Below are 22,636 nucleotides of genomic sequence, written 5' to 3' on the forward strand. Positions count from 1 at the left end.
TTGTTAACCTTAAAAATAAGGCTGTCAGTTATTTTACCAGAAAGATGGGTGGATTTGGGAAGAGCAGAGAGTTGTAATTCCCTACAAGCAAGCAAAGGCAAAACCACAGGGTGAGCGAAGAACAAAGGTGAGGAGGCTTTTAGAAAAGAAAGGGGAGAGTTCTAAGCAAAAAGCCCATTGGAGGACACTGGGAGTCCCAAGTGTCATGACTGCTCATTGGTTAAACTGAAACAGTCTCTCATTGGCTGGGCTGTTGCCTGGGGAAACAGAAACTCTTCCCTCCTCCTACTGGTTGGTAATGTAGCCAAAACAGTATGGGTTGCAAGCTGGCTGGTTCTTCCTTCCTTTGGGGTCTGCAACTAACTGATCAGGAGTGGTAGGGCATAGGAGCTCCCCCGGCAGCCTTCCCAATCCCACCTCCACGAGGCTTTCCCTTACCGACTTCCACAGTCGGTTCCTTACCCCACCCCACCCCTAGCCCCGGGTGGCCACTGATCTGCTTTCCGCCCATTCTAGAACTTCATATAAATGGAGTAGTACACTATGGACTCTTATGTCCGGTGCCATTTGTTCAGCAAATTTTTGACAGTCATCGCCTGGCTGCATGTATCAGTTCATTCCTCTTTACTGCTGAGTAGTATTCCATGGTACCAGTGAACCAATTTATTTATCCGTTTATCTGGTGATGGACATCTGGGTTGTACATCAGTCAGGAGACAGAAACTGGTCATTTGAGCAGGAATATTTAATATAATTATTAACTAGTAAAAGGTGGTAAATGAGTTAAAGGAGTAAAAGAGGCCTCTAAGTAATCTAAAAGTAATAAGTAGGGTTACAAAGAGTAGACTCAGAAGGAACCAAGAACTTAGGAGAGGATGCCCTGCCCCCCCATAAGACTTTGATTCAGACGCGTTTGAAAAGAGTGTGGCTGCCTTGGAAAGTTACAGCCTGCTTTTCAGTGGCAAGGAAACTGCCAAAGGACACATGGTGGAGCTGGCCCACAGGCGGCCTGCAGGTTCCAGATGACGTGGGTCGGTCTGTAGGAGCAGCCTGAGAGTAGGAAGAACAAGACCAGAGACTGGCAGTAACTGGTCAGTGAGGGCTCCAGTGGTGAGTGCTACCATGCATTAGCACTGTTTATGAACAGAATAAAAATGGGGGAGAAGGGGTAGAACCCGGAAGGGAAGTGCCTTCCTGCTGATCCCATCTTGTAATGTCCCTCCAGGGCCCTCCGTCTGACAAAGCCTAGCCCTGTGCCAGCTGGCCAGGAGTAATGCCAACAGGTTCTTGCTCCAGGGTCACAAAGCAGAGCAAAGAAGGGCAGATCCAGACTTGAAAGACAATAAATTGGTAACTAGCATAAGTTATTTCAAGTGGGGGACTTCTATGTACAAAGCTTTGTTCATCGAACATTTGTGGGAACAAGTTTTTTATGGTCATGTTTCTCTCCTGGGAAATACATAGGAATGGAAATTGCCTGGGCATATGGTAAGTGTATGTTTAACTCTATGAGAAACTACAGACCCTTTTCTAAGTTGTGTCATTTTGCATTCCCCCCAGCAATATATACAACTTTCCCAACACTTGGTATTGTCAGTCTTTTGAATTTTAATCATTCTTTTGAATATGAAGGAGTATCTTTTTGTAGTTTTGTCATCTCTGATCTTTTCCATCCTTCCCTGTTGAACCAGTGGGCATCTTTTCCTGTACTTGTTAGCCATTCATTTATTTCCTTGTGTGAAATGTTTGTCCAACTATCTTGCCCATTTTAAAAATTAGTTCTTTAATAACGATTCTGGATAAAAGTCCTTTGTCCGACATATGTACTGCAAACATTGTAACGTTTAACACAAAATACAGTCTACCAAGAGGAGAAAAATGTTTGTAATATTTTTAATATCAGTTTGCTGTTATTTCAATAAGTAGACAATAAGATATAACTAGTTTTTGTAGGTTTATGTATTTTACCGGTAGAGAGACCTTGGAAACATATGGAGAATTACAGCCTCTCTCCAAGTGTTTTGAATTTGGGGTTTGGTAGATGTATGGAATGGTCTTTATGCCTTTAGCTGAGGGTAGACTGAAAGTCTTGCTGATCCTTCTAGTTATCTCCCAGGCCAAATCACATTTATGTAGTTCTTCTTTTAGCTGCAAGTGCCAACTTAAATTAACTTCTGCGAAAAAGTCAAATTCATGACAACAGTAGAGGTGCTTGCCCCTTCTGTCCTCTGTTCTGAGTGTCAGCCTCATTCTTCTGTCTCACTGCAGACTATCTTTCTTCACATAATAGAAATCATGCCCACTGGAATCTTCTGAGTGTTTCAGCCTGCAAGGTTGGCCACCTGCAGAGAGACCACCTCAGCTCTCTGAGCTCTATGTCCAGGACCAATGGGAAATTCCTCACTGGCCCTGCTTGTCCCATAGGCCTTCTTCTATTATCCAATCGACTGTGTTGACAGGAGCGGGGGATGTATCCTGTTGTAGCCCCTGAAAGAACAATATGGATGGAATGAAGGGAAGGGGGTTCTCAGAAGGAGGAAGTCCTGTGAAAACAATTACATACAACTGTGCTACAATATTATTGGAAAAGAAGTGTGAGAGAATAGGAATAGATGAATAGGAACTAACGTCGGACATTTTATGTGAGATAAAGAAAGAAATCTGGAGATTTCATTGAGTCAGGAAACATTCATGTGAAACTGTTGATTAAACAAAATGAGACATAATCAAAATGTTGACAAATGTTATACCTCATTGATTTTCAAATATCAGTAAAAAACATACAGATGAAACAATAATGGCAAAATGTTAATATTAAACCTAGGTAATGGGTATATAGGTGTTTGTTATTCTAGTCTTTCTGTATATTTGAAAATTTTTCATTAAAAAAAATCAAATTCCAAAGTGGACCTTTGAAAGGAAGTTTTAAGGAGCATATTGGGGCAAGATTTGTCAATTCAGGTAGAGATTTCAGACTTGTAGACACTAGAACTGAAAGGGCCTTTAAGACGTCCCACAGTCCAGCCTTTTAAGCTTTGGTTGTTTGGTTCTGCTACAAACAATGTGTGTTTGGATAAACCCCAAAATTCTGTGAGACTTAGTTAGATATTTTTATTAAATGGGGGACTGGTTTTCTGTGTTAAACTCACCCAAAGCTAGGCAAGCCTAGCTTGCAGCAGGTGTCAGTCAGCAAGGTGGGTATTAAGAGTACAAGTAAGTGAGTCAATCCTACTCGCCTGGCTTTCAAGGCTCCTCATGCTGTGGATTCAACTACATGACTATCCTGTACATGGTTTTTATATCATAGTCGTTTCTTCTGTGCCTAGAATGTCTTCCTTCCCATGTCTATCTGATGAAATCCTGTTCCTCTTGGAAAGCCCACCTCAAATATTATCAGTTTTATAATATCTTAACTGAATTCCTTAACAGGATTTGACCTCTCTGCTCACTAAATCCTGTATCATTTTCTGAACTTGTCATGTGGAATATACCATATTTTACTTTTTACAATCTCTTTTGGCATTTTCCCTATTTTTGAAAAATATTTTCCTGCCTACTAGACAATAAACTCCTGAAGAAGAGGGGTCATACCTTATTTAGTCCATAGTCTCAAAGCATTAGCACAGTGACTTACACAAAGGAGATTCTTGATAACAGTGGACTCACTGTATAAGGCAGAAACAGATGTATGCCAAAACTGTGACTCAGCAGTTTTCCTACAAAACTCTTACTGGCATAAACAGATGTTTTCCTGAAATTATGATGAGGGAATATGATTATCAATTTTCTAAATAACCTTTTGTTGTGATAAGATATTCCCAGAAAGCAAAAACCCTGGCAGAAGAAAAATGTCACTCAAGATTCCCTTTTGTTGGAATTGTGATTATTTGGCATGTTTTTTGCTAGTTAGGGGTTAAAGTTGGGATTGTTGCCTTCCCATCAGGCAGCAAATTCACAAGGAACAGCAGCAGAATTAAAGGCAATGCTCTGAGTATCTGAGCAATGATGTGCTACCACTGAAGGACACTCTGATAAAACTGCAAATGGAGGGTACGCCTTATGCTTGGAATACCTGAGCTCTGCCAGGGTCTGCTTTCTGCAGGAAGCAGAAGACAGAGGAATTGACTGAGCGCTGCTGACCTGATGGCATATGATGACTCTGACTACCAGTGAAATGGGGTCCAATGCATGTCTAGGGCTGTGAATAGTAACCTTAGTGATCCCCTCCCCTTCACCCTTGGTTGTGTGTACCTGTGGATGACACCCTGGAGGTGAAGATGCATTGAATTGACAAGGGTGGTCTTAGCAGGAGAAAAGGGATCTCTCTCCAACACAATTTAAATATTTCAGACGATTTATTTCAAGTCATTTTTGTTTGCTTAGTTAACTCATTTCTATATTATTATTTTAGAGGAAAACGTATACAATGACTACCCTTTCAGTTGTACATCACAGCTTAATGTAGTACATACCTACATAGTGTCATTCTGAAGTGAAATAATCAGGAACATACTCAGATATTTTCAAATTAGCATTTAATATTGTAATGTGTTTCTATTCTCTTGAAACCTTAGTAAAGATTTGAGAGATTTTTTTTCTCTTTTAATGAGATTTATGTATTATAATTGAATGCATTATGTTTGGGCTTCTTTCTGTTTTTCATCTTAAAAATATTAATAGAGGGTTTACAACCTCATAAATCAGTTACTTTTCAAATGAATAAAAAGTGACATGTCTCGTGGCTACTGCAAACAGCAAATTCATTTTCAATTGTGCTTTGTTTGATTCGTGTAGATTCTAACATTCTGTCAGAAACTACCACCAAAGAAAGGAGAAACATACAGATCCAGTCACTCCCTCCTCCCTTAGTATAATTATTTTATGCATTTCAGTAGTCCCTATATAAGGAAAAACAATAATTATGTCATAGCACATTAACATTTGTTCATAATGTTAGTTATTAAAATTTGTGTTTTCCTACTAGCATCAACAACTTGTTACTACTTAGATAATCTCTCTTCTTTTTTTCATTCAGTAAATATAAATTGAGGGGCTCCGTAGGACCAGAGTTCTGCTAGATACGAGAAACAGTGTGTCTTCTGTGGAGTTTACAATCCAGTTAAGAGAGACACAGAAGTCATTATAAGCGTTTAAAGGCAAAGTGCAGGGTGTAATGGGAGCTAAAGGTCAGTTACTCAGGCTGTGGCTCACCTTGATTTCTTGATTTGTCTTACGTTTCAAAATCGAAGAGAGACAGGATACAAGCTACAGTAAATGATGGTATGCATGCATACATGTCTTCCAGGAAGAACATTATTACTCTGTTAAATAATTGAGGTTCCCTTAGCCCACTTTCCTAGAAGGTTTGCTCGTGTTTAGCAGACTGTTTATGGTGAGAACCCCCTCCCCACCCCTCACCCCCATACCTAACTCTGAAAGTAGAGTAGGAAGTGGTGTGGAAGGGATGACAAGGTGGAAGTGAAATCGATTCGGTTTTCCACCTTTCAGAGGAATGAGAACTGGTAGGTGAGCTCCTTCTGAAGAACCGGCAGAGGAAAGAGCATGACCTCGTGAGGAGCAGGGTTCGGAGTCTAATTCCTGTTGCCTTATCAGCCGCCAACTGTACCTGCAGGCAGAACTGATCATAACAAATGAGCGCCGTCTGGAAAAAGTCGGGATAAAGTACGGAATTGGGTGGGGGCGGGAGGGGAAGTTGGCAACCGCAGTCCTTTTAGAAGTCTCAACGCTCTGAAATCTTGAGGGTTTTTCCGCCCTCACTGTTAAGTTGTCACCAGTGCACTGCGGAAGGATGGCTTGTGAATGGGGGTGAGCGCTGTGGGCAGAATTCAAGGACTGGAGTCTGCAAATGATACAGGCATCGGCACATGTCACTGTTTATAAGATGCTGATGGTCCAGACCATTGTGGGAAATGATCTCAGAGCGGCTGTGAACCTTGGCCAAAGCTGCATTTTATTTTTTTAATTAGGGTAAGGTGGCGTCCCCTTAGGAGACACAATCCCGCTCTGCGGCTAGACCCTGGCGGGGTGACGGAGGCGGGGGGCGTCGCGGGGACGCCCCTGCGCCGAAGCCGGGCCGCGGAGCACGACTCCCGCGCGCGCCGGCGCTCCCTCGGAGCCCGCTGGGCGCGCGCGCACCGGGCCCGGACGCGCGCCCCCGCCCCCCGCGCCGGCCCGCGGCGCCCCCGCCCTCCCCGCGCTCCCACCGCGCGGGCGCCGCTCAGCTGACCGCCGGGCGCCAGACGCGGCGCGCGGGCCGCTCACGCCGACGCTTCCCCCGCGCGCCTCCCCCGGGACGCGGTCGGGCCGGCGGCGCGCGAGCCGCAGCGGGGCTGCGGCGCTGAGCAGCGGCTGCGCGGCCATGGGCGCGCCGGGCTGGCCTTAGGGCGGGCGCGGGGAGCCCGCGGCCGGAGCGGCAGCCTCGCGGCGAGCCTCCCGGGCGGCGGCGGCGGCGGCGGCGGCAGAGCAGCGCGGCAGGCATGAGCGGCGCGGCGCCCGGCCCGGGCTCGGGCCCTTCCCCGGCCGCCTGCCGCTTCGCGCACTACTTCGTGCTGTGCGGCATCGACGCGGACAGCGGGCTGGAGCCCGACGAGCTGGCGGGTGAGGCCTGGCTGGGCGGCGGGCGGGCTCTAGACAAAGTCGGCTCCGGCGGCGCCGGCCTCAGCCGACGGGCGCTCGGGCGGCGATTGAATGACATTGTTATTTATTCCGCGTGCGGGGCGTGCGGCTGACTCGCGGGCGCCGGGCCGGGGCTCCGGCCCGCGGGGCGCGGGGCTATTAATAACGGGCGCGGGCGGCCCGGGGCACGGCCGCAGCTGCGCGCGGGGGCGGCCGTGAGTCACCGGCGCGCTACCTCGCGGCCGCGCCGCGCCCCGCGGGCCCCGCCCCCTGCGCCCTTCGCCCCGGCCGCGAAGTTTGAGCCCGGCCGGCGACGCGCGCTCGCGCCCTCGGGGCGGGGGGTGCCGGGGCCCCGCGCGGCGGGAGGCCCGCTGGACTTCATCCTTGACTGTCCCCGGCCTGCGCCGCCTCCCGCCGCGGGTCCTGCGGTGACGGTCGGGTCACCTTTTGGAATCCTGACTATCTGGCAGGGTCACGGGAGCTGGCGAGGACCTTGGAACGCTCGGGACACGGCCCGGCGCCCAGTTGACACTCGCGAGTCGAAGCAGCCGGGCGTTCTCGCTCCGCGTGTCGCTGCGAGGGTCTCCCCGGAGGGGCCCGGCCGCTGGCCTCGCCTGGTGGCGCAGTGCAGGGCCGAGCTGCGGGACCGCCGCCGGGAAAGGGGGCTCTTAAAGGCCGGGGGGTCCGAGGGGGGAATGCGCAGTGTTAAAGGGAGGCCAGGGAAACCGCTGATTTCCTTTCTCACGCCCATTTCTGCTTGCCTTTTTGGGATGTGAAGCTTTTTTTCCAAATGGATGAGACAGGTTGACACCTGCCGCCTGAACTTTAATCTGTGTCAGTGTTAATCACTGAGGTCATAGTCTTGCAGAGCAGCTTGCTTTGGACATAGTCCTTATTGATCGCACCTGTGGTTTTTTTTTCTTTTCTTTTACTTTTGGTTGGGGGAGGGGGAGGCGGTCCTGGGAGGAGTGTATTAAATAATAAGCAATAGTAAACAGAACTGTTCAGCCTTAGGTTTCAGTACCCGTCAGCCACGTCTTAGCTAAGGGAGTGTCTTTTTAAGTCACTTACAGAGCAGAACATTTCCAACACAACTGCAGGTCTAGTTTTAGTTAAAAATTTTGGGGAAAAGAGGGTTGAGTATTAGATTTTTCTATATATTTTTATGTAATCATAATATCTTCAGCTGAAGATTTTTTTTACATGGTAAGAGCGGCTTTGTAAAGGGATGTGAATTGAGAAAAAAAAGTCTGCAGAGGGATTTGGAGAGAGTCCTCTCTGGTTGAAGGGATTATTTTCTTTTTCTAGAATCCCTACTTAAACATTCTAAACGTTTGTGGCACTAGGTCTTTGGAGACCCTCTGTCAGTGGTGACTGATGAAAGGAAAAAGTCTGTTTTCTTCTCTATTTCAAGTCTTTTAGCTTGGTAAAACTAAAACATCTGTAGGTGTCGCCTGGGATTCTTTAGGCATAGTGCAAATGCTTTAACAAAATTAAAACAGTGACAGATTAATTTTTAGTGCATTTTTTTTTTAGACACACACTGGCTTCTCCTTTGCAATACTTGTGTGTGAGTATGGGTGATTGAGGTTTCTGCTCCTTATAATACTTGGTGTTTCAAGGTAACAAGCAATTTTGTGTGATAATATTTCAGTATCTATTTCAACAAGTAGTTTTGAAAGCAGTTAGGTATGGGTTGTGTTCTAGGCACTGGAGACAGCTGTGAGTGAAGCAGTCAGAAATGCCTGCTGTCATAGTGCTTCTTTTCTAGTAAACAAAGAATGAAAAAATATAGTTTGCCAGATATTAAATACGTTGCTAGGAGGAAAATAAAGCAGGGAAATGGGGCCAGGGTAGTGCCAGCAGAATGGTGGGAGGGTGGGGTTGTGATTTTAAATAGGATGGTTAGGGACGGCCTCGCAGGTAAGGTGACATTTCAACGAGTCCTGAAGGGGGTTAGAAGGGAAGCTGTGTGCAGCGTCTCGGGACAGCATTGCAGGCCAAGGAGGCAGCCTGTGCGAAGGCCCAAGGTGGGAGAGTGCCTAGTTTGTGCAGAAAAACAGCAAGTAGGCCAATGTGACTGGGGCCTGGTGATGGGGCAGTAGTAAATATGATTGCAGAGGAAGGGTGGGGAGATTGTGCAGGGCCTAAAAAACAATTTTACCCTGAGATGAGAAGCTACTGGAAGGTTTTGAGCAGCATGACAAAAGATCTGATGTACTTTCTGAAAGGTTTACTGTGGCTGCCATGTGGACTAGGCCACAGCAGGGGCAAGGATAGAGACAGACCAGTGAGGAGGCTCTTTTCCACTGTTTGAGGTGAGAGGTGTTGGTGGCTCGGACCATGGCAGTAGCCGTGAAGTGACGGTGAGATGCTGTGTATATTTTGAAGGTAGAGCCAGCAGGACTTGCCGATAAATTGGATGTGGTATTCATATTCAAGGAAAGTGATCAGAGATGAGGCCCAGATTTTCCGCCCAGACAATCACCAGCACCTCCGTTTACTCAAATAGGAGGAGCAGGCTGGAGAAGATTAATTCAGTTTTGCATATGTTAAATTTGTGCTGTTCATTAGACACTCAGATGGAGATCTCAGGTAGGCAAGACATCTCTCAGTGGTTCAAGTTTATATTTAAATATAAATTGAAAGCCAGGAAATTGGGTGACATCACCTAGAGAGTGAATGTAGGTAGAGAAGGAAAGAGGCTCAAGGACTGAGTCCTGAGACCCTCTAACATTCAGCAGTGGAGAGGATGAAGAGGGAAGCCACCAAAGAGATTAACAAGTGTGGGCAGAGATGAGAGGAGAACAAGAGAAGGTAGTAGCTTCATGTTCCCCGCTGCCAGTCTTCTTGACTATTTCCACAGAGCTGCATTTGGGGATCAGGAGACACAGCCCCTGAGTTAGGCAAATTAGTCAAAAGGTTGTTTCTGTTTGGTTGCTTTAATTTCAGAGTTCATGACAGTGAAGTTTCTATTTTACTTTTCTGGAACTGATCTATTTTTATCACACTGTTTCTTAGCAAATTGTCACCCTGCCTGTAGAAGGTCTTAATTCTGTTAAACATAAATTCTGCCAGTTGCTTTACAGACTTTTTCTTAACATATGCACGCTCCTAGAATTTTCACTCTGCCAGTGGTAGGACATTGAAATCAAATTAAGGACACAAACCATATAATAAAGTAACTATTAAATAGACTAATAGATAAAGTTATCAGGGTTTTAGATTGTTTTCTGGACACTCCTCCCAATAAAGCCCATCTTTACCAACAATGGAGAAGACTTCTTTTCAAACAGGTTTTTTGTTTTTAAATTAAAGTATAGTTGATATACAATATTGATCTTTTTTTTTTAGGAGAGCAAGGCAGAGTCTTATTTAGAGAGAAGGCAAGAGACAGAGCTGGTGGCAGAGGGGACAAGAGAGTCCTGGGGCGGTGCATTGTCTAGGGGTTTTATAGGCTGTATACAATACAGTGGTTCAACAGTTACCCATATATTAAGTCCTCACCCCCCTAGTCACTATCTGTCAACATAGAAAGATGTTACAGAATCATTGGATATATTCTGCATGCTGCACTTCCATCCCCATGACCAGCTTGTATTATGATTGAGTATTTTTGTGCCCCTTTATCCCCCTTACCTTACATACCCACCCACCCCAACCCTTTCTCCATGGTAACCATCAGTCACATCTCAGAGTCTGTGAGTCTACTGCTATTTTGTTCATTCTGTTTTGCTTTGTTTTTATATTCTACAAATAAGTGAAATCATATGGTATTTGTCTTTCACTTAGCATAACATCCTCTAGGTCCATCAATGTTGTTGCAAATGGTGGGATTTCTTTTTTATGGCTGAATAATATCCCATTGTGTATATGTACCACCTCTTCTTTATCCATTCATCTATTGATGAACACTTAGGTTGCTTCTGTATCTTAGCTGTTATAAATAATGAGGTGATTAAACATAGAGGTATATATATATTTCTGAATCAGGGATTTTGTTTTCTTCAGGCAAATTTCTAGAAGTGGAGTTACTGGGTTGTATGGTATTTCTGTGTTTAGTTTTATTTATTTTTTAGGAGAGCAAGGCAGAGTCTTATTTAGAAAGCAAGAGGACAGAGCTGGTGGCAGAGGGGACAAGAGAGTCCTGGGGTGGTGCATTGTCTAGGGGTTTTATAGGCAGTTGAGAGACAAAGGGCTGGGGATGCAGACCTGCTAAGGGGTCCCTAAATGTTTATCTTTGAAGAGACATTAAGTTTCTTATTAGTCTTCCAGGTTATTTATAAGAAATTTACTGCTCTGATTTCCTCCCAGGATAGCAGCTTCCTGGTCTGGGAGCTTATCACTCAAGACTGCCTGCTTTGCACCCAAGGTGGGCTGAGTTATTGTCTGTTTGTTAGTTAAAGAGTATGTTAAGAAACTTACTTTTTAACTAATTGAGTTTTAAGTGCAATTTTATCTTTAAGATGGAATCCTTCCTGTCTTTGTTGTTTTGGGCTTGCTTGCTAAGTTGCCAGGGTTGCAAGTCACTTGATTAGGGCTGGAGGAAGAAAAGTAGCACCTGGGTAAAGTCAGAAAAATAAGCTGGGCTCCCCCAGCAGGCCAAAGCAAATCTCACAATGGATTATCTTGTTTCCCCCCCCCCCAAGGCCCTCCCCCTACTCTCTCTAAGCCCATGGTCTCTGTCTCATGCCCCCTCTACAAGATAGAGACCTTAGCTGCTGCTACGGGAAAGGAGGCGACCACCGCTCTGGCTGCTTCATGCTGAGACGGGGCGCAGTAAAGGGTGCAGTTAGGTCCCCATCACTGGTCGGTCAAGAGGGCCTTGGAAGATGGGCACTTCTATCTTGGGTTCCGTTTCCATCACCATTTGCAGTTTTATGGCTTCAAAAGGATTTAGAAAACCAGCTCCATATCATAGTAGTCCGTGGGACTTCGGGCCTGACATAGTTTGGACTTGCTTTCGGAGGTCCTGGAGTGAATCAGACATTTTGTGAATAATTTGGAATGTACACACAACACTCAACTTTAATCATAGCACAGATCTCACCCTGAGCTGCTGTTAAGATGTCTAGTGCCATTCTGTTTTGTATAACTGCTTGGCGCATTAGTTTAACTTTAGTATTTAGGAAAGCTATTCCTTGGATAGTATTATTTAAGGCCTTCTGAGTAAAATTGGTTAAGAATTTGATATGCCAGATTACATCTTCTAAACCAAGAGATGATATAAAAACGGAGGCTAGGTGATCATACCAATGAAAAACAATCCTAGCCCATCGATGTTGGAGGCTTGGGAAGTTTGTAGGGTGTGGGATGTTCTTAATCCAAGTCCTTAGAACCAAGGAAATCCCAGAGTGCACCTGCCTATACACCCTGGAGGGAGCCAGGGCCAGAGGTTAGTTCCCCACAGCCAGTGAGTGCTGTTTGGGGCTGGCCAACGGATACCAGGGTGGGTTGTCCAATCTGTGGCAAGCCAGTCTGTAGCCTGTAAAGTTATGTGTTTAGTTTTTTGAGGAACTTCCATATTGCTTTCCACAATGGCTGTACCAATTTACATTCCGACCAACAGGAGGGTTCAAACAGATTTGTTAAAAGCTGAAAATAGTTTAAATATATAAGTAAAACTACATATTTTAAACGGACGACCCCCAGTTGTAGCGGACTCACACACACATGCTGGTACTGCCTGCAGTTTTTGATCTAGCATATCTTAGCTGTTGTGCTGCTTCTACTCGTATATTTTCCTGTTTGTATATTTTCAAGACATTTTATCCAAAACCAAAAATGTCCCTTAAATATTAAAATATAATGTTTAAATTTCCTTTAGATGTCTAAAGATATGAAAAAGGTTTCAGATTGGTTCCTTACTGCCTTAAGAAGAAAGGAGGTGTAAGTAGAAGTAAATCATTGGACTTACTGAAGGGAAGGCAGAAGTCATTTTGAAATTTTTGTTTCTGGGTCTCATTTTGTCTAAGACATAGCTGTAGGAATTTACTTGGCTTCATCTACAGCTGCAAATCTTTTAGGCTGGTGGAAAACTGCGGAATGTAATTAGTCCTTTGTTTAAGTAACATAGATATGCAAGGCCCCCAGCGGGAAAGGTATTTGTCTTTCAAAGTACCTTACAACATAGTATACAGTGTTTAGTAAGTGAATGAATATAAAGTTTATATCTGAGTCTGTAAATTGTGTGGTGACCAGAATATTCTCAGAGCATTGCCGTCATAGCCTGGGTTCAATCCTGCTGATAAATACTGGAATCTATTGGTTGAGCTCCCTACCTACAGACCTTTGTTTAGATTTCTTCCTTGGTGCCTCTTCCTGTTTATTTTTAGTCTTGGTTGTCTTGGGTGTGTTTTCCAGAAGAGGCAGTGGAGACCACAGTCCAAATTCAAATACAAAATTTAGTTGAGACTGACAGTTATGCCACCATCATTCTGGAAAAGGCCTTAGCCACACCAAGGCTGAGATGAAGGCCCGTCTCAGAAATCAGATTTGACACAAGCAGACACCAGGCTAGATCCTGGTTGGTTGTTCTAGTACACGGTGCTCCACTGTATTTTATTTATGCTCAGAAAAAAGATGGGCTTGGGTTGAGTTCAGCAAGCATTTCAGGCTTGCCCTTATTGCAGACTGAATGTCATGGTCAGGGCTGTGCTAATGTATGTCATTTAAAATCAGTGGCCAGACGTCCAGGCCAGCGGGAGCAGGAGCTGCCCTCATTTGATCATGGTGGTGCCTCAGTGTTAGCTTTACCGACGTCTTTGGCCCCCAGCAGATTGTGTTTAGGAGTTTGGAATGTCTGGCCTAGGAACTGGGTGAGGGCTGGGAAAGGAGTAATTCAAGGATCAGCCTTCTTTCTCATGAGGCTAAAGAGGCTTCAAGGCCTGGTTGCTGTGGGATAGTGATAACTTGATTTAAAAAACCCACTGGGAATAACACGCTTTCTAGGGAAATTGGCCCAATAGTGAGTACAGCTGAACTCCCTGGGTTTTAGGGCTCAGGTGTCTGCTACAGTTGTTAATGAGGGACATCCCAGCATAGGGAGCTCGAGCCAGATGCGGTGGAGATGGACAGGGGCAGGAGCAGGGACAGAAGTGTCCTTGGAGGAGAAAATAGTAAGAGAAAGGGGCTGGAGGAGGGCGGGTCACTCCTGCTGCCCAGGTGTTAGGCAGGCTGTCCTGACACTGCACATCTTTCTGCTTGTATTTCCACTGCTGGTCACACACACGTGCAGTAATACGAGGAAATGTCTGGAGCACAGTGCATTGTTAGTCATCATTTCCATGGTGCTCCGTGCAAAAGGAAATGTTTTCCTCCTCTACAATGTACTGGAGGGTAGAGACCATCCCGCTGCACGTACTTTAGGAAGCAAGTGTATGTTCAGATCGTCAAGTTTTTGATTGACGGTAACCTAAATTTTGTTCCTGGAGAAGCCGTAACTAGCCATTGCCCTTTGGATTAATTAATCAATGTTAAATGCTTACAGTATGCTCAGCTGTGGGATATGTAGGTGACAGCCACTGTTTTGGAAGAATCTACAATGAAATAGCAATAATAAAAGTTATTCAGTCCTTCCACATGCCAAGCACTGTGCCAAGTGCTGCATAGTTATACCTCATTTAATCCTGACAACACCCTTAGGAGGTGGCGCTGTTTTTCCTCTGCCTTACAGCTGAGAGACTGAGGCTGGAGAGTGTAAATACTTCACCCAGATTCAGGTAACAAGTGAGAAAACCTGGATTGAAAGTCTGTCAGACAGGATCCACCCATGCCCATAACCCTTTCATTAACCTACACAGTGTGTCACTCAGATTGTAAATGGACCCCACATGGATTACCTGAGTTAGATGAGATTGTCTCTTAAGGCCTCTGTGTGGGAAAGACGGTAAAAGGGACATTTAACCCATCTTTCTGGCCTAATCTAGCTCGTCTCTTCTCACAGCCAGCACTGATGTCTCTTGCATAATACATTCCTGATGCCGGGGTTCTTGTTTGCGGAGCCAAAGAATGAGCTTCACAAACAGTCAAGGTAGGAGAGCGAGGTGCAGGCTTTTATTTAGAGGTGAAGTGAGAGGACAGAGCTCCCGGCTCCCGCCAGGAGGGGACAAGAGAGTCTGTCGTTGGTGCGTTGTCTAGGGGTTTTATAGGCAGTTGAGGATTTTTTAGAGAATATGAAAAAACTTAGGGGTGGGGACTTGTTAAATGGTCCCTGAATATTAAAAATTAACTGAACTGTAAGGAATTTCCTGTCTTGATTTCTCTCTGGGACACCGGGCCTTGGTCTGGGAGCATATCAAAAGGCTGCCTGCCCAGCTCCCAAGGTGGGCAGAGGTATTGTCTACTTGCTAAAGAATCTCGCCTCTTGAACTTCCTGGGTGTTAAAATGCAATCTTATCTTTAAGATGGAATTCTTCCTGCCTTTTACCATGCTGTCTACAGCTGGGTCTGCAGCTAAGTTAGTTGTTCAGTTTGCAAAATCACCTTGTCAGATCTGAAGGAGGAAAGACAGCACATAGGCCTGGGCCTTTTAGCATGCTAAAGTGCATCTTACACATGGTTACAAATGATTAGCATAATAAAACATGTGCTACTCTTCTTTATCTGGGGAACATTAACTGATCTCACTGAAGAATGATTCTAGAGCTCAATGTTTAACATAGAGTTTTAGCAGGGGGTTTCCTCGCATGTAGTTACATTGCTCTGACTGCAGATATCCCACCCTGCCCCCTCTGGAGGCTCTCACCCTACTCTGACTACATCCATGGTCCCTGTCTCATTCCTTCATTTATTCATCAGAAAATTAGATAAGTATATATTTGATCTTACTTTTGTTTTAATTAATGAATATTTGTAAAGGTATTACTATATAAATATAAAGCATTTATTACATAAAAATGCCACTTTCAACTTTTTTCCAACCTCTTTGCTCTTCTTACTAGGTTTGATCATCTATCTTTGCTTGGCATAAATTGTTGCTTGTCCTTAGATAAGTTTATAGTTTTGAAAAGGAATGTATAATTGCTTGTGAAACCATGGCTGGCAGGGCAGTGGGTACAGGGGTTAGACCCGGATGCAGTCAGAAGCCGGGATTTCAGTCCTGGCCTGTCCCTTGGACGGATGTGGGCCTCAGGTCTTTCATCTGTCTTGAAGGGATTAAATGAGTTGAGTGATTTCTAACATACCAGCCCTTCCTTCCAAGGGCCTGAAATTGTTTTTTTAAAAAAACAAATGTTACTGTTTTTTAAAAAATTAATCCTAATGTTATCGAATGTGAGGCCTGATATGTACCATACATATCACATCAGGCCTGATGAAGTAGTTATAATTTCAGCCACAAGAAAGGGAAAAAAAATCAGCTTGCCTGTGTCCCCTTTACAGGAAAGATGCAATTTTTAATAAGCTTTTTGAAATATGACCTGTTCATGGGCCCGAGATTATCATCCCCCAGGGATGCAGGGACCGGTTTGAAGTTGCCCCTCACGTGACGTTCGCACGCCTGTGTCCCGGCATCATGGATGACATTGCTGCTTCTCCACCAAGTGGAGCCTTAGGAAACAGTCTTTCCCACTTACAATTCTACTGTAGTTTACTTTGTATTTAGATTAGGACTCATGCTCCCTACCCTGTGTCTTCGTTTGTTCAGGCTATTCTAACAGTGCCACAGACTGGCAGGATCACAAACAACAGAAATTTATTCCCCACAGGTCTGGAGGCTGAAGTCCAAGATGAAGGTGCTGGTAGATCTGTGTCTCAGAAGGGCCCTCTTCCTGTTTCATGTGTGGGCTTCTTAGGTGGAAGGTGGGAGGGAGTTCTCTGGGAGCCCTTTTATAGGGGCAGAATCCCACCTGCACGACCGTATCACCTCCTCAAGGCCCCATGCCAAATACCATCATACTGGATATTACATTGCAGTGTATGAATTTGGTGGGGGTGGTAGCACCCTGGTTTGCAATGCTCTTCATGACGTGGCCCCCGTAGGCCCTCCCAGCCTTTTCCGACCGGTTCACTCTTTTCAGTTACATCGGTTTCTTGGAGGTCCTGTAACACTCAAGCTGCCTGACTCACGGCCTGTGCATCTTCTCTCCCTGGAAGCGTCTTCCCTTAGGCCAGCACTGTCCATAAATAAATGTAACGTGAGTCACATTTGTAATTTAAACTTTTCTAGTAGCCACATTTAAAAAGGTAAAGAAACAGGCATTTTTAGTTTTAATGCTATGTTTTATTTTTTGTATCTAGTATATTATTTTTTCAAATACAAATTAACATAAAAATTAATGAGATGTTTAATATTCTTTTTTTCTTACTCAATCTTCAAACTCTAGTGTGTATTTTACATCCACAACATGTGTATTTGGACTAGGCATATTTCAAGTGTTCGGTAGCCACGTGCGGCTAGTGGCTGCCCTGTCGGACAGCATAGCCCTGAGTCGGCTTCTCATCATTCCCATCACCTCCTCAGAGCGCCCTTCCCAGACAGTCCTGTGTCAAAGGGCATCCTTCCTCCCCCAGCCTGCTCCTCTCTAGCAGATATAGTCACCTACTTAATCTTCCTCATAGCACCTATTGGCACCCGACAATGTATTTTAAGTGCATTTGTTTACCTTTATTCTTTAATGCCAGTCTTCCTGTTAGATTGTCGGCTCCTAGAGGGCAGGACCTTTGTCCCTATTGTGGTATTATATACCTGGTGGCCCAAAGAGTGGCTGCTTCATAATAGGGACTCAAGTAGATTGTTTGAATAAGATGATTTGAGATGGAAACGGTATAACCCTGTTTCTGACAATAATAGTATATTTGATTTTTACGTGTGGGTTTTTTAAACTCTAAAATGGAACCTAGAAGGTTTTTTTCATGAGAAGCTTGAGATTGATGAAAAAGCAAGAGAAAAAATGACTAATTTTTTTAAAGGTGTATATCAGCTTTGTGGTGAGCTACTAAAATTTCTTACAATATTTATTAGCCTATTCCTTTTTTGAAATAAACTTTGACAAAGAGAATTAATAACTTTTTTTTTACAGCGTTATGCAAACAAGCATGCAGGTTCTAGCAAGGCTTTGGTTTTGTTTTTTTAAGCAAGCAACAGGTCTTATTTACTTCTCAACTAGTGCCAAGAGATGAGCACATGGTGGGTGCTGTACTGGTGGGGTGTTAGGGAATTTCAGGAAGTCGTCCTGGAGGGCACCTGCAGCCTCGCTGTGGCTTAGAGGACTATCTTAGGAAATCGCATTTGCAGTTCCCTTCTTCAGGGGCATCCACACTGGTTTTGGGCATGGTCCGCCAGGACAGTCCCCTTTGTGTCTATAAGGTTTGATCCTTTATGTATTTTTTCCATTTGTATTTTGTCTTTCTTGTACCTTGTATAATGTTCTGTTCCACCTAAGGTTTGACTTTTTAAGATGACCCTATCTAATAACCTTTTAGCCAGAGATTCCAAAAATTTTCAGGATGGGACTGTCTCCCATATTACCTTTCATACAAAATGCAAAGATGGTTAGCTGATAAAAAGAGGTAAGAACTGATAATTCTAGGGATAAAAGTATTATCTAGGGATAGTGTTTTATATGCTGTTAAGACACATCATGAGGTAGAAGAGCATCGGTTCCTGCAGTTTGCCTAGAATCCATGACTTTTACTAACTTTATTCTAAATTAAATATTGGAACTTTTAATTAACATGGGCATACGTTTTATTTTTTTCTGTAAATTTGTATACATCACTGGCTCAGAAAGCTGTTTTAGAAATAATGCTTTTTTTAAAAATGACTTCCAAAGATAGGTCCTAGCACTTTTAATTCAGAAGTAGCTTTAGGAAATCACCTTCATACAACGAAGGTATGAAAATAGCTAATGTTATTTGGTTTGTAGAATTATAAATATTATCTTAACTCCTCACAATGACTTGAAGGTATTATTTTCCTCATTTTACAGATAAAGAGCTGGGGTTCAGGGAGGTGTTGCCCAAACTCACAGAGACGGTAAAGGCCAAGGTTGGGGTGGTACCCCAGGCTGTCTGGCTCCCAAGTGTCCCTCTCCCGCTGTGCCCTGTTCCTCTCCCTCCATGCCTCCTACCCACCTGTCCTCAACTGCTTGCTGGTGACACAGTAGTGGACCTGCCATTTGTGAGCTGGGTCGCAAGTCTCTACTAACAATAGTTGAAGTACTGAGGTTGTAAATGATCCAAATTTTAACACAAGTGAAGTGGTTTCAAGGTCTTCCTTTAATGATATCATTCTCACTTGGTTTATTCTTTTGTGCTTGTATTGGACGGAAGAGAAAGGGTGTGTTATACGGGTCGCGACCGTCACTGCGGTCAGCCGCGTCTGTAGTGGGGTACCTATCTTGTTAACGCCCCAACTGAGCCCCTGTGCTGAGCTGTGTGCCTGGTTTTAATTCTGTCAGTAACACCACTGCGAAAGTGGGCTCTTTCCTCCCTTCGTTGTAGATTAGAAAAAAACCATTTTGTTCATAATCTGAGTACACACACACGGGGGGTGGGGGTGGGGGTAAGTTCTTCAACACTGATGCAGGTTTAGATTGTTTCTAGATACTTTTCTCAATTAAAAAATGTGACCGTGTCTTGAAGAGCCTTTAAACTATATTGTGAGATAAAAATATGCAGTGGAATTACAGAGTTGTAGAATCTTTGAAGTCCAGCCCTGCTGTGAGGCCTCCAGTGCTGAATCCTCAGATACAGCCTGTGGACCTCTAGGTTTTAACCTCTGAAACCAGTTTGAAGATATTTTTAGGTGTAGATCCCCGAGGCCCTGTGATGCAAATCCACCTGTTTTACATAATTTTCTTCTGCCCTAGCCCTGAGAATCCAGGTTTCTGCTTTGATGAGCTTGTTTTCTTGCCCCTTCCTGTCATCGTCTTTTCTAGTACAGCACACTCCTAATGTCACTGATTTAACACAGGAAATTATTCTATAGTTTGGAGAAACATTAGTGTAGACGTGATATATAAAGTAAGTTTCTGATAGTCTTATTCCTGAGTATAGTTTGGCACAAGTTTGCTCAGCTCAGGCTTTTGTACTTTTTTTTATGACCCCCTCAGAGATCACCATGTTTCCACAGAAGCCACCTCCTCCTCGTTTCTGGTTCCCTCTTTCTATAAGAACCTGGAGAGAAAGAAATATTCTTTTGGCAAAAATGTCCGGTGTCATTAAAACCTCATTGTGAAGAAGTTCTGATGTCCCATTAAATCCTCCAGGTACCTTCATCCCCAGCAGAAACTGGGGAGTTTCTTATTTCCTACAGCTTTTCAGGTGTCATACTCTGTGTTTCTAGCTGGTATCCCTTTCGTTCCCTTCCTTTTCCTTCTCTCATTGTCTTTTTGAGAAAATAGGGGCAGCTTATAGATCAACAATATTCTTTCTGTAGAGTCAAATTTATATCATTTTTTTTTTCTTTTTTGCTATGGACCAGAACCGAGATAGCCAGGAGGGATTGTTTTCTCCCAGGCGGATGAGTTGCTCTGAGGAGGGGTGAGCATCTTGTGCTCTTGTACGGAGCCCTGACATGAAGTGCCCCCTGTCGTAAGAACCATCCCCACCGTGCCAGCTGGCTGTGAGAATGAGCTGTGGACTCTGATGCGAATAGTTTGAGCAACAGGAATTTAGGACCTGCCAAAGGCTTGGCACTTAGGGATTGTTCACTTTTTCTGTTTGTTTTATTAATGTACAATCACATAAGCAACATTATGGTTACTAGACTCCCCCCATTATCAAGTCCCCACCACACACCCCATTACAGTCACTGAGGGACGGTTCACTTTTAGGACCTCAGTGTTTCCTAGGTTAATCTCTCTTTGCTTTAAGGTTAACCCCTAACCTTTAAGGAAATTTAAATGACTGGGATAGCAAGATAACAGATTGTTTAAACATTTTTCCTATCTCCTGTCTCAAGTGTATTCTTTTTCTTAATAAATAAACCCTTGTCTGGATTTCAAAATTTTCTGGCCTGGCTCCAGGGAAATGAGCTCTCCTACTTGACTTGATTTGCTTCGTGCCATTGTTCAAGAGAACAATGACTGTGATTTCACAGTTTATTTAAACACAAGAACCACTAAAGGGATGATGCCAAATAGATTATTTTGTTCAGCTGTTCTTGCTCCTGTCTGGCAGTGCTTGTTTTTTTCCATCGGCAGCCCTTGCCACAATCTGATTTTAAGTCAGTGCAGCAAAGCTGTGTGTGCTTGCAGGTGAAATCGTGTGTATTTCCCCTCTGAAGGACTGACAGGCCTCACTGCAAACTGCTTGTAAGCCATCTTATCTCCAGGCGAAGGGGCCAATGAGGAGTTAAAGTGTGGGTGCATGGAGAGTGGAAGGCGGTGGGAAACAAAAAATTAAAACTACACCTGTTTGCCTGAAATCCTCCTTTCCTGAGCTCGTCAGTGTCTTTCTCACGCTCTCTCCTACTTGGAACACAGATTTTATGGTTAAAGTAGGAGGGATGGTACAGAGCTACCCAGACAGATAACCTAGATCCCAGCACCCCTGCAGACGTAATTGCCTGTGGAGGCGTCACCGTGGAGCCTTCTGCACCAGTGTTGTGCCTGCTGAGAGTTTAACAAAGTCATGTTCACTTTACCCTGCAGTGAAATCTCCTCTAAATAGGAGTAAAATTGTATTTTTTCTGAATGTAACCATAATGTCAAGGGGTAGACCTACTTTGTTGAATCATTAGGGGACAGAGCCTTGATGTGAAATGTCTGTTGACATGTATGCACATTTAGTATTTATTTCTGTGCCCCATTGCACTCTGCTGAATAGGTCAGGTGACAGCTTTTATCGGAAAGTCAGTCTTTGAGGGGAACTGAAGCACTGGCCTGTGTGTGAAAAAGAGAGATTGGTGGTTTTTTTTCAAACGTAAGGGAAAGGAAAAAGTAACTTCTTAAATTCCTGGCTCTTAAGTATATATTGTTGCAAAATTCAGATTTGCCTTGGGACTTAAGGGAAGATTATAAATGGTTGTGTTATTTTAGGAAACACAACTGAGTAGTTTTTGAGCATTTTCTAAAATAGTGAGCAATAGTGCCTCCACGTGTGGGAACTCTTTTGCACCCTGTTGCCTGACCTCTGCCTTTTGACCCTGCTGCCCTGTGATGAGATTATGGGCTTTTCTTCAGTCTGCCTAGGTTTCCTTACACAGCAGCAGAAAGCTTTCAGCTTCCTTAAAAGATGTTCTTAGAATCGAGAACATTCAGGTTTAATTGTGGGTATGAGTTTGGTAAATATTTTCTTACGAAGAGTCTGTTTTCTTAGTGCTGTCCAAAGTATCTGTATATTTTCTCACAGGAACTTCAATGTTTTGTGGATGTGTGTATAATTGCATATATTTTATCTTTGGAGTAAAATGTTATAAACTAACGTTGATTATTTAGGGAGAGGCTAATAATGAGAGCTTTCCAGGTAAGGGGACCGACCGAGAGACCCGGCTGTTCGACTCACTGTTGGCTCTTTAGGGATAAGAAGGTAAAATCTGGATTCAGAGGATGTCATGCAAGAGCAGCAAATCCATTATTTCCGGAGAGACTCAACACTTCAACCTGCCTATCTGATAATGAATACTTTCTAAACACCCTATCAGATGCCTGACATAGAGCAGGAAGAGAGTCAGGGACAGAAATCGATTCTCATTTAGTTGTGTTCCTTGGTAGTTCATATAAGGGTTTTCTGGGGGAAAGAGGGTACAAGTAATGTAAAAAAGAGAGGTTTGGGAATTATCTGTGTGTTTTATGACTTAGGTATTTATTACTGTTTAGCATGTTGTCTTAACGTTTGTCCAGAAAGCATTTGCTCTGTTTCATACACTTTAGTAGGACTTTATGAGGAATGTCTGTTTCACACGGTCAGAGGGATTTGTAACAATGAAGCTTTAGGACTTTGGTTTACATGGCACTTTCCTACTTCTGAATATTCCACCAGGAGTGAGGATATATAAAATAATTGGTTTGAAATAGTAAAAGGCAGTAAGTGCTTTTTTTTTTTTTTTGAGAGG

The 22,636-nt window shown here is 44.0% G+C and overlaps 1 protein-coding gene across 8 annotated transcripts in view; it reads left to right on the forward strand.

The window, feature by feature from the left end:
* The first annotated feature begins 6,249 nt into the window (after positions 1-6,249).
* DENND5B (DENN domain containing 5B) overlaps positions 6,250-22,636 on the forward strand; it is a 153,070-nt gene continuing 136,683 nt past the window's right edge. For 2 of the 8 annotated variants that reach the window (XM_073223366.1, XM_073223367.1), the window contains exon 1: positions 6,254-6,618. In XM_073223366.1, the coding sequence (XP_073079467.1) occupies positions 6,498-6,618 (121 nt within the window). In that variant the 5' untranslated portion in view covers positions 6,254-6,497. Of the gene's footprint in view, positions 6,619-22,636 lie in introns of all 8 variants that reach the window. The other 6 variants (XM_073223369.1, XM_073223368.1, XM_037020272.2 and 3 more) reach the window with 4 other exon arrangements.

This window comes from Manis javanica, chromosome 15, assembly GCF_040802235.1.
Source record: "Manis javanica isolate MJ-LG chromosome 15, MJ_LKY, whole genome shotgun sequence".
In the NCBI taxonomy this organism is placed as follows: Eukaryota; Metazoa; Chordata; class Mammalia; order Pholidota; family Manidae; genus Manis; species Manis javanica.